The following is a 12,404-nucleotide window of genomic DNA, read 5'->3' as shown; positions in this document are numbered from 1 at the left end:
CTATAAAACTTCCTTATAGTCCTTCTCGAGAGCGGCCATGTCTTCTCGAGCTTCAGAAAATTCTCCCTCCTCCATGCCTTCTCCTACGTACCAATGAACAAATGCACGCTTGGAATACATCAAGTCAAACTTGTGATCTAAACGTGCCCATGCCTCAGCTATAGCAGTTGTATTGCTGAGCATACAAACCGCTCGTTGTACCTTTGCAAGATCTCCTGTTGGTACAACAGTCGGAGGTTGATAGTTAATACCTACCTTAAAGCCAGTTGGACACCAGTCCACAAACTGAACAGTTTTCTTTGTCTTGATGGTAGCAATGGCAGCATTTACATCTTTGGGTGTCACATCGCCTCTGAAGAGAAGGCAGCAGGCCATGTACTTTCCATGTCTTGGGTCACATTTCATCATCTGGTTCACAGGCTCAAAGCATGAACTGGTAATCTCTCCTACGGTAAGCTGTTCATGGAAAGCCTTTTCTGCGGAAGTGATTGGCGCGTAGGTGGCTAAAGGAAAGTGAATGCGAGGGTAGGGTACTAAATTGGTTTGAAACTCATTCAAGTCAACATTCAAAGCTCCATCAAAACGCAAAGACGCAGTAATTGAAGACACAACTTGAGAAATGAGGCGATTGAGATTCGTATAGATCGGTCTGGCAATGTTCAAATGTCTTTGGCAGATGTCATAGATTGCTTCATTGTCAACTATAAAAGCGCAATCAGAGTGGTCCAATGTGGTATGGGTGGTCAGGATAGAGTTATATGGTTCCACAACAGCTGTAGAGATGTGAGGTGCTGGGTAGACCAAGAACTCCAGTTTAGCTTTTTTACCATATTCAACACTGAGATGCTCTATCAGAAGGGAAGTGAAACCCGAGCCAGTACCACCACCTAAAGTAGAAGTCAATGTTCAACTAAGAGAGATGAAAATGGCAAGCATAAAACGGAGTTTACATTTAAATTATTATAACTTCATCTGCATACCTAAAGAATGAAATAATAAAATTCCTTGCAAAGAATCACAGTGGTCGGAGAGGCGTCTTATCCTATCCATCACATTATCCAGTTTCTCCTTGCCAACAGTGTAATAGCCCCTGGCATAGTTGTTTGCAGCATCCTCTTTGCCAGTGATCATATGTTCTGGATGAAACAGCTGTCGGTAGGCACCAGATCTGATTTCATCTATAAAACAGTTCAATTATTGAAGAATCCTCACAAGTTTCTGAAGTTCATTCTTAAAAGATCCACAAAGAATGACAAAGACTAGTTACTAACCAACAACGGTAGGTTCGAGATCTACAAACACTGCTCTTGCTACGCATTTGCCTGTAACACTCTCACTAAAAAATGTGTTGGAGGAGTCTCCAAGCCTTCCAACATATTGCTCCGATGCCATCTGCCCATCTGGCTGAATACCATGTTCCAGGCAATACAACTCCCAGCATGCGTTTCCTATCTGAACTCCTGCTTGCCCAATATGGATGGAAATACACTCAAACTGAAAATAAAACACCAGCACTGTTTAGGCCTTGCAAAAGTCGTAAACTTTTCTTCACAAAACTTTTGTCACTGAAATAAAATGAGGTGAAATGAAGCAAAGAAATTCAACTTTTTTATATTAAAAAAATGTAGAAACTTCTTAGTTACTACTGAATCATAAATATTTTATGGGAGTTATTGTTGAGAAGTGTTTTTTAGTTTTTTATAATGCTATAATTCTATTGGATGATTGTCTGTCACTATAGTGTATTTATAGCTAATCCTGTAATTCTATTGGATGATTGTCTGTCACTATAGTGCATTTATAGCTAATCCTGTAATTCTATTGGATGATTGTCTGTCACTATAGTGTATTTATAGCTAATCCTGTAAGGATTTTATAAAAAGCTGTCCACACAGCTCTGCACAAAAGTGCAAACGCTTTACTCCTATTTTTAAGACAGGGATTTGCACTGATGACTGTCACCTGTTTTTTCCAGAACATTCTATAAGTTATTTATAACACGATTCGGTATAACCTATAGTGTGCTATTATTAGACTACAATAGCATACATTAAGCATGAGATTACAGAAAGTTTGAATTTATTAACAAATACATGCATTGACATCTTGGTGAAAGCTAATATATAACCAGTACTTCAGTCTGACTAGCAATGGCATTGACAAATTCACTTACCATAATGGCAAAAATGGTGGTTAGTAGGGAAAATTAATAAGTTGATGACTTAGATCGCTGGTAACTCTCCTCAGTGAAGTACTTGTAGTAAGCTGGTGAGACAAAAACAGTATATGAAGTGTGCTGAATGGTTGGGGGTTTGCCTATATACTCAGTGCTGACCTTTGAGGAAAATGACTCTGCGGTTAACTACCTCTAAGTGTTATAATTTGAGGGCAACTTCAATGTTATATTTTATGAATAATCTAACTGGAATTGTGCTTCAAGCTTTGATAAAGCTCAATTTATAGCACTCTATATTCTCTTGCCTTTATTCTGGTATACTAACAGTTATTCATATTAGAATCAATGACCTTGTGACCACACAAATTTTAATTGTTTGCATTGATAAACGTATACAGAGCTAATGGCAGAGAAATCACAACTCCATCAAAGCTTGCCTGAGAACCGGCTCTATAAATGAAAAGTGTTTCAATATACAGAACACAGATGATCAGTGCCTTCAAACCTCACCTTGTTTTGCAATCATTCTTGTTTGCACTCTAGGAGTGTGTTTAGTGGTCAAAAAACAGTTTGCTTTCTGATATCAGATGTAGATATTCATAATATAAAGTGATGTCACTAGATGTTCATAGCAAGAAGTGATGTCAGCAGGTGTTCATAGTAAGAGGTGATATCACTAGATGTTCATAGTAAGAGGTGATGTCACTAGATGTTCATAGTAAGAGGTGATGTCACTAGATGTTCATAGTAATAGTTGATGTCAGTAGATGTTCATAGTAAGAGGTGATGTTGATACATGTAAATGATAGATTTGGTGATTATTCAAACAACAGTCACTTGGAATCTCTCGTAACAATTAGCAAGAAAGATATACAATTTTAATAGGTTATCATAGCTATGGCTGTAATGCTTACATACTGTACATTTACAAAATGTAGTGATTGTATTGTAGTTTACAGAAATGTTTGGGAAATACTAATCTATTTCTTACAACAGGTCAGCACACAGACAGAAAAGGACAGCAAATGCTCACATTCGCTTGTCACACTCATAATGCTCCCCGGCAGCTTTTGACAATAGCGAAGAGCGGTTTTCTCTCCAAACCAGTTTATCTAATTTTTAGCCATCAGAATCTTTGAATTTTAGAAATTACTTTAAAAATTTGTTTGTATGTACATCATTTTTTCAAAGGCATGAGAGTACACGTGTTACTAGTTTTTGTTGAAGTGCAAGATAAGCCGATTAGGATACATTTTAATTTGCTATAATTATGCCCGCAAAGGTGTAGATTTGCACAAAATAAAAACATTGATGCATTTACATGCAAGGTTGACTACCATAGAAATTCAGTCATTTGTACGGTACCCACAGAAGTATCATGGCCTATGCAACTAGTCATCAGATAAGTAAAAAAAACTGCTGGCAGTCTACAAGTCAATAACCTTTCATAATTTTCATAATTCTGAAGATGAATGACATTACTCTGCCAGTCCAGCTGCAACAGTTTAGCCTTTTCTTTTATTTGTAAACTCACTTTTCACAAACAAATATGTTATTAGAATTCTATTTCTTTTTCCTTTGCAAATGTTATAATAACTGCAGACTTGGCTAGGCACATCATTCTAGTGATGACCCTGGCAGGCCTTAATGACCTTGACCTCTGCAAAACTATGTTTATGTTAAAGTTGTTTAATTTGTTAACATGCTGGAACTCTGCGTGTATGAGACTACTATATACTGTGAGACAGCAGGCAAGTTCTGATATAAACTCGGGTATTGACTTACTGTTCCGTAGTCTCCTACAGAATGGATTCTATTGTCAACAGGAGCTGGGTAAAACTACACAGTGCCCAGCCTCTCTCGTCTCAATATTACTGGAGGATGTTCTGGCAATAAACTATTTTAGCAACTATGAAACAGCTCCATCTATCCTCCTGTAAGCTTTATAGATGGATGATACGGGAGAGAGGCCAAAAAGAGCATGCGTGTGTTATTACATGTATTATAACTAGATAAATGCTTAGAACACATGTTACGAATAAAGCTGAGCAGTGTTTTTAACTTATTGAATATTGCAGTTTTCCTATTTCTATAGGACCAAATAAGTAAAGAAAAAGATGAACAACGTGGCAATATTTCTTCAGAGCTTTAATATTTTCCATCTTATCTCTTCCACATCCTGTATTTTACACGTGTATGTACACATTATATTTATTTGGTCATGTACCAACCAATGTTTCACAGTTCAATACTCACTCAAGGTTGCTTTAAAATCACAATGCTGGAACGATAGCAACCCAAATAGCGAAGGCTATGAAATGGCTGAATAAAGGCATAGAATGATGTCATACTACATGTATGTACATTTGTTTTAGAATATACGTAATTAGAGCGTGTCATTTGAAGGCTTTTCCATATGGATACACCACAAAAGCAATACAAGAGGAATAAAGCTTATTAAGTGTATGGTTACACCTTCTGTAGTCACAATTATGTCTAGATGACGGACATGTTATTACGCAGCTGCACATCTCAGCTAAGAAATTATAGCAGGAAATATGTAATATTGTGAGAAGAGGTATGATAACTTCCGTATGATCCATGCTTCAAGTTTTGTATTGATACTATGCTGAGATGGTTTAACGCTTTTTAAATCCATATTTCTTTCGCTCATAAAATAGGTCGGTTTTTGCACTACCCAGGTTCACGATCTTTGGACAGCCATCCCTCTACAACAGAGAATAACAAGTAAAGCAGCATATAGTCTAGGGCATGAAGTTTTACAAACCAAGTACCACAGAACAGAGTCCCAGAAAGAACATATGCCTCAAACTGCTACACAGTCCCAGGAAGAACATATGCCTCAAACTGCTACACAGTCCCAGGAAGAACATATGCCTCAAACTGCTACACAGTCCCAGGAAGAACATATGCCTCAAACTGCTACAGAGTCCCAGGAAGAACATATGCCTCAAACTGCTACACAGTCCCAGGAAGAACATATGCCTCAAACTGCTACAGAGTCCCAGGAAGAACATATGCCTCAAACTGCTCCAGAGTCCCAGGAAGAACATATGCCTCAAACTGCTACAGAGTCCCAGGAAGAACATATGCCTCAAACTGCTACACAGTCCCAGGAAGAACAGATGCCTCAAACTGCTCCAGAGTCCCAGGAAGAACAGATGCCTCAAACTGCTACACAGTCCCAGGAAGAACATATGCCTCAAACTGCTACAGAGTCCCAGGAAGAACATATGCCTCAAACTGCTACACAGTCCCAGGAAGAACAGATGCCTCAAACTGCTACAGAGTCCCAGGAAGAACATATGCCTCAAACTGCTACACAGTCCCAGGAAGAACATATGCCTCAAACTGCTACAGAGTCCCAGGAAGAACATATGCCTCAAACTGCTACAGAGTCCCAGGAAGAACATATGCCTCAAACTGCTACAGAGTCCCAGGAAGAACATATGCCTCAAACTGCTACAGAGTCCCAGGAAGAATAAAAAGCTGGATAAATGGCAACAGAACCTAAGTTTTTGAAAAGTATCTCTCATACCTGAAACATGTTTGCAATGAGTGACCAGATGGGCCTGAAAGACATTCCCGGTAGATAAATATCGATAGTGAAAAATAGAGAGTTTACGCTTCATTTGATAGTATTATTGGTGAACAACATGAATAAACCAGTGGTAAACATAATAAGGCTACTGATACTACTATACAATAAAGTCTGTAGCAATAAACTACAAAAAACTATCCAATCAGATACAAGCTCAGTTGTGCCTGAGTGAAGCAGTTTGGTTGCAAGCTGTTTGGCCTGAGTTACTGGGACTGCTTCTCCCAGGCCGTTAATGACATCGGAAAGATTATACACAGAGTAATATCGCTGTACAACCATTTCGCAAACTAAATTTAACAGATGTACTGCCCAGTTTTGACACTTATGTACAATAGCGCAGTACTTTATGTGACTACACCACTAAGGAATGAATTACAATAATCCTGTACATACATCCTTCTCTGTGAGAGTGCATTCCTTGCAGTAGTAGGCGTCAGATACACCCGGGCCTCCACAGGTCACACACCGACCTTGGTATGATCCGTAGTTACACTCATCACATATCCTAACGAGCGTACATGGTCTTACATATGAATCACATATTACACATTTTCCATCACCTGTAACAGAACGCCCGCTAGATACGAAATGACTACGGCTTATCAAGTTGACAATATAACATACACTAGATTACACAAAACATGTTGAAAAATATAGTTAAACTGGCAATTTATACTAAGAACGTAGAAAGCTTCTACTGTTGACACAAATCTTGCTGAAGAAACACGATGGCTATATGAGTATATGCAATACATACATATGTAATCAGTGTGTGATATCTGTACATAAAACACATAAAACATAAACACAGAGTGTGATATGTGTATATAACATACATATAATTAGCTTGCGATATACCTATATAATATACATGTATATGAGATAAATGTATACAAATATACAAGATACAAATATGACATGTTTGTAGAAGACAAATATAATCAGAATAACTGTGATTAAAAGTAATATGTTACCGGGTAAAGTCACAGTATTTCCGTTATCATACAAGGGACATCCTGAAGCGCTTAAACTAGAATTGTGCTTTGAGTTTTTGGATTTTGGTAAACAATTTTCTCATGCTGAAGCAGTTCAGTAGGATGAACAGTTTAAGACAAAAAACTTTAAAATTGCTTAAGTCAATCCATAATTATAAGGTAATTAAGGCCCATCATACAAGAGACGCAGAAAAATCGCTAAAAACGAAACTTCAATTTTAGGCTGAAAACTCTGTGAAGTATATGCTCACATTTTAAATTCCTTTTAGCTGATGTTTGCTATGTATGTTTCAATGTTCAGTGTGAAAGAACTAACAGATTCCATTAATGGTTCTCATTAAACCACAGATTATTTACCACCAAGTTTGATCATACAAGGGACATCATACAAGGGACATTTCGGATCACTTGATTTTTCCACATATTTTATTGATAGACAGTAAAGTATCTAGCTAAAAGAAGCTACAACCATTTTAATGGAATACTACATCTAAAACTAGCACTGAAACTAAAACTATAGAGCTAAAAAATGTTGAGTTTACAGGAAGTGACCAGACATGTCAAAAAACGATAAATAATTTATATCTTAGATAAATATTGGAAATTAGATAAAGAAGTGACAAATAAGATCACAAGGACATGCACCTTGCAAATTTACATGTATTTACGTTTATATTGACTGTAAGCAGCTTTGACTGCCTCAGCATTCAGCAGCCGATAGGCTCGACAATTGTTGTCGCATGGAATGAGCTCTGGGTTAATATCGAGGATAAAGTTAGAGTGGGTGACTTCGATATTTCTTGGGGTGGGCCACATCCATTTCTCTCCATTTCTATTTCTACAGAACTATTGCTCGCTTAGTAGGGAATTTTGGCAATGCCTTCTGTACCTTCCGTGATGCTTTTCCTGTAAAAAATTAGAGCACTTGGTTATTAACCTTTGATACTTGTACTTGCTACAAAGTGATCGAAGTCAAAATTTTATAACACAATTCTTATTAATTAAAACCAATGCAATTGAAATGATTGATTTTGTTATAACTTACCAAGTGCTTGAGTAGTTGTGTATCCTGGTGTTGACTGATTACTGGTGCTTGCTTTCAGCTCACGAGCTTTCTGACGCTGAGCAGCCTTCTTGAGCCGTTCCTTCTCTCTTCGAGTAGCCCTTTGCTCCTCTGTAAGGCTGGCTGTTACTTTTGCCCATGCCTCGCGTACTTGTTGCGAATGCTTAGCCTTGTACAGCTCTGGATTTTCCGATTTCTTTTTAGCTATATATTTCCTTTGCGCGGCACAATGAGCTGCTGGCCTGTCTTTGACAACCTTTACCGTCGACATTCTGGTTGAGACTGGCAGCTTGTGAAAAGTAACTGTTCTATTGCATTGACCCGCAGCAGTGTCTTGACAGGATTATTTATTAAGGTAGCCAGTCAGGCAATCACAAGCCGACAATGCTTTGAGAAAATATTTAGAGACAGCCACATTAATTGTATTGGAACTAATTAACTCAACTAGTTATGTTTAGTTGCCTACAATGCCAACTCATGAAGCCATCACTATTCAGATCACGAGAAACTAAATTTCGACATAATGGGATTAAGTGCAATTAGGCTGGGAATATGTTGGGTACAGAAAAGATTATGGCCTTCCTTCACCAACAATGGTTAAGAAACCACTAACCATTTAAAATTAAGTTACGGACTGCCGAGTATAATAACTTTCGTATGTATGTTAACTATACCTCATGAAAATTGTCTAAAATAACATGGCCATCTTTTCAACGCTACTATTGTGTCATGAATATTCATGACATAATAGTAGCATTGCAAAGATGGCCATGTTATTTTAGACAATTTTCATGAGGTATAGTAAGGGAATGAAAGAGTAGATGTCCCTTGTATGATAAAATTGTCCCTTGTTTGATAATCTATTTTCTTAATTTTTCTCAAGTAATTAAATTATTTAAAAAAACTAAACATGCCATCATGAACCTCTCATGGTACTATCGGAAAATCCTAACTAAAAATCTTTTCACATGATTTGTTTTCAAAAAAACCAAAAAATGGTGCCCAAATTATCATACAAGGGACACGCATGTATTTGGAATGCCTCTTAAGCAAGATTTATTAAGGTTAGAACTTTGGAAACTTTTCCAGTCATAGAAACTTAATTGGATTAAGAGGTTCCTGGTGACACAATTTGCAATTTAAAATATGCATCTAAAAAAATCCAAAAAAATCAATGTCCCCTGTATGATCACATAATCGTCTCTTGCTGCTTAATTTTCTCAATTTCATGAAAATCGTTCATTATTTTTAAAAATCATTATTAGTTATGGAAAGTTTGGATTTTTAGCTTTCCAATGATGTGTAAAACTTGGTTCTATGATAAAATTTAAAAATCACATCTTTGGTTTCACAATACTGTGATTTGACCCTACCAAGAAAAATTCTGCACTACAAATTCATCACAAGCTTCTCAAAACATGCAGGTAAACTTACTTTAAAATCAACTACTGTAACATTAGATGTTTGGACATATATTCAAATCAGAAATAACACACTTAAGCCTGCCTTAGAGACACTTCATACTGGGATTATCCTAATAATAAAGCATTCAACTTGAAAAACTGCAATCTATATAAGTTGGTCTTGATCTGGCTAAGTCAGGGGCTCTCAACCAGGGAGGAATTCCCTCCTAGGGGGAATTTTAAATACACAAGGGGGAACAGAGAGGTGTCTGATTTGTTAAATTTTTAATTCATGTCCTGCAGTGCCAAATGAGTTTGGGTTTCATCATTTAACATTTTGGTTTTATCTATAACACTAATTGCTAATAATGAGCTGCTAGTCAGAACCCATATATATGTGAACACATTCATCCAGATTTTGATTGGATAGTAAGTTAACCTAGTAATAAACCAATTCACCTAGAAGCCGAAGGCCATGCATTGTTGGGTGTTGTATGCATGCGGTATAAAAATTAATAATATGTTGTTATATGTTTAGATATGTACAATAAAATAAGATTATAATTTGTATTAGTTGTTTTTCGTCATGTGAGTTAAAAGTGCATGGGGAATCAAATTTATGAAAATACATAAGGGGGAACTGGATAGAAAAGGTTGGGAACCCCTGGGCTGAGTTTTAGGGGCGACTATAGATAAGAAAGAGATGTCAATCAAAGGCCTCCCTCACTCTTTGGATGATACTTACATTTCTCGCAGACACGTCCGATCGCTACAAAACATAAAAATTGATAACACAACATATCATGAGACAAACAGTAATAAATGAAAATCAATTTTGTAAATATTGGAAACTGTGAACAGGTGCTGAGGAAAATATCTATTCTACGACCAAATGTAAGCTTGCTAAAAGCTTGATACCAAAGTACCTGAGTATAATGCAGTAACGATCTCCAATATGGTCACGTAACAAATACGTATGATAAATATTATGACAGAAGTAATATGTCGATTGAGGTGATTTTTATTTTCTACCAATCAGCCTGGCATACGTTTTGTTTTAATCTTTTGTCAGCTTAGAAGTAATAATAGAAATTATAATGTACCTTTATTACACCAATGTGAAATGAAATAACAGTAAATATATTAGTTGTTAAAAGACAAAAATAGATGTGCATTTCAAAACAATTTCCAGATGATCTGACAAATATATATATATATGTATCTATATATATACTTGTATTAATTTTGACCTACATGCATCCTAGCATGGGAGGGGCAAAGGTAGCATTAGATGAGCCAACAGCATTATTATAACAATAAAAAATAGAAATGTACATATTATAGTCCTTGGATTGATATGAAAATATTGGTAGTACTATTAAGGGGAAATAGGAATTAAGAACAATTTTTGGAAGCCACTTGAGTAAAGACACAAAATTTAAATATTTCTTGTGATTGCTGTCTTGCAACAGAAGGAAGTTATCTCTTTGAGTCCCATTAACATACAACCAAATTGCTCAGCAACACCGAGCATATTTAACAGAGCATTATACTCTCGTATTTACCCATTAATCTACTGCTTTAAGGACAATGGCTGCAAAACAATCCTGGCCTACAATGAGCTTTGCGTTAATGAGTCTCATCCTTTGATGAATGAACATCGACTTTTGGTGTATAATGCTGAATAATAGCTGAACAACAGCTGTGTTTATTCTTCTACACATATGACCAACATAGGTTTCTATTTTGTAACACCAAAATATTACATCCACCATAGTATGCTTCGGTTTATGAACTTTCTGTTACTACAACCTTCAGTTCACTATCAATACTATACCACTGCGATACAACTGCAAAACTATTAGATTACCAACTTTCGAAACACGTTCGTTCAACTCACTTAATAATTCTTGATTTCTGTTTTTCATTTTTTTGTTTTCTTTTGCATGTAATAATAAACATCATTTTGTTAATGGTTACCAATGCCAATAAAATTATACATACATGCAACTATTATTGCTTTCTTTAAGCTTTATTCTATCAGATAAATAGCAAAGAGCAGCGTTTCACATCCAAATATTTTCAGCCTGTTTAGTTACTTGGTTACACTTAATTGCAGCGGATGTTAAACTTGATTGCAGCGAACTTTGTTTGATGCTTATTGTTAATCTTTTATGCTCCCTTTAACCCTAGTATATATATACGCATATACAACAGCCAATTACAGATTATATTCTACCTTATTAGCTTCAAGCGACTCCAACTGCTACACTTCACTTTATTTTCAACTACTCTTATAGCTTTAAATTAGAATTTAAGCCATGAATACAACTACATTATATTTTACTTTCAAAAAATTATTAAAGAAATCGATGAAAAGAACATTTAAAAAAATTCTATGCAAAATTATTCAGAAATGTTTCTTTACACCACACTTTTCACTTATTGCTAAACTGGCCGCCGCAAAGCCTTGCTTTCTGATGCCTCGTCCACAATTATAATTGAATACCCATGTTATCTTTTGACTCTCACTTACTGGAAACAAAATAACCAATGGTAGCAATAAGCAGATGCACTCTATCGAAGCCAAAAACTCCAATAATCAAAACTACAATCCGAAAGAGGGATGAAAAGTAGAAAACTAAAATGTCTAAATTTAACAGCACACAAACTGTTATCAACACCAAACTGTGAAACATATTGCGACTAAATTACTAAATGATCTTTGAACTAAAGAGATTCAAGTAAAACCAAATTTACAATATTTCGGCTTATAAAAACAGCTATTGTAACTTCAACAGATTATTTCATGTAACAAAACAATTACCAAACGTTTCAATATTTGGCACGAAAAATATAGAATCAACGAATAATGAGTTTCCCTTACCAACACCAGGCTGTTTACGGCAAAAAATCAAATCTGGATGATGCTTGGCCATTCCTAAAACAAGTTAACCTAAATGAATAAAAATTGGAAACGAAGAAATTCGTTACAAATTGACATAATAAAACACGTAAATGGTTTTTAAAGGAATTTTCAATGTCTATGTGGATAATTTTTTTTAGTCTGAGTTCCATTTTTGCAGGCATAATACGCATTTATTGTGTGAAGAAAATGAAGTTGATATCGTAAGTCAGACTACTA

General features: G+C 35.9%; 2 protein-coding genes across 2 annotated transcripts; both read right to left on the bottom strand.

The window, feature by feature from the left end:
* Positions 1-1,407, bottom strand: LOC137404883 (tubulin alpha-1C chain-like). Its single transcript, XM_068091110.1, has 3 exons — positions 1,272-1,407; positions 981-1,178; positions 1-887 (listed from the first exon to the last, which is right to left on the bottom strand). Exons 1-3 carry the CDS (start codon positions 1,390-1,392, stop codon positions 1-3), a joined length of 1,206 nt encoding a protein of 401 aa, XP_067947211.1. The 5' UTR covers positions 1,393-1,407.
* A 2,751-nt stretch (positions 1,408-4,158) lies between these two features.
* On the bottom strand, positions 4,159-12,274 carry LOC137395213 (PHD finger-like domain-containing protein 5A). The gene is made up of 4 exons (XM_068082060.1): positions 12,147-12,274; positions 10,005-10,028; positions 6,192-6,358; positions 4,159-4,905 (listed from the first exon to the last, which is right to left on the bottom strand). Exons 1-4 carry the CDS (start codon positions 12,196-12,198, stop codon positions 4,816-4,818), a joined length of 333 nt encoding a protein of 110 aa, XP_067938161.1. The 5' UTR covers positions 12,199-12,274; the 3' UTR covers positions 4,159-4,815.
* Positions 12,275-12,404: the final 130 nt, after the last annotated feature.

Source organism: Watersipora subatra, chromosome 1, assembly GCF_963576615.1.
Source record: "Watersipora subatra chromosome 1, tzWatSuba1.1, whole genome shotgun sequence".
Lineage (NCBI taxonomy): Eukaryota > Metazoa > Bryozoa > Gymnolaemata > Cheilostomatida > Watersiporidae > Watersipora > Watersipora subatra.
The sequence above is the reverse complement of the archived record's forward strand: the minus strand, read 5'-3'. Positions and strand labels throughout refer to the sequence as shown.

Excerpts from the sequence above, each read along its gene's own strand:
- LOC137404883 (XM_068091110.1), bottom strand. The coding sequence starts at position 1,392 with ATGGCATCGGAGCAATATGTTGGAAGGCTTGGAGACTCCTCCAACACA. Across the intron at positions 1,179-1,271 it reads TCTCGAACCTACCGTTGTTG|ATGAAATCAGATCTGGTGCC; the intron begins GTTAGTAACTAG and ends ACTGTTTTATAG. Across the intron at positions 888-980 it reads TTTATTATTTCATTCTTTAG|GTGGTGGTACTGGCTCGGGT; the intron begins GTATGCAGATGA and ends CTTCTACTTTAG.
- LOC137395213 (XM_068082060.1), bottom strand. The coding sequence starts at position 12,198 with ATGGCCAAGCATCATCCAGATTTGATTTTTTGCCGTAAACAGCCTGGT. Across the intron at positions 6,359-10,004 it reads CGGACGTGTCTGCGAGAAAT|GTGATGGAAAATGTGTAATA; the intron begins GTAAGTATCATC and ends GTTCTGTTACAG. Across the intron at positions 4,906-6,191 it reads GCACTCTCACAGAGAAGGAT|AGGGATGGCTGTCCAAAGAT; the intron begins GTATGTACAGGA and ends TCTCTGTTGTAG.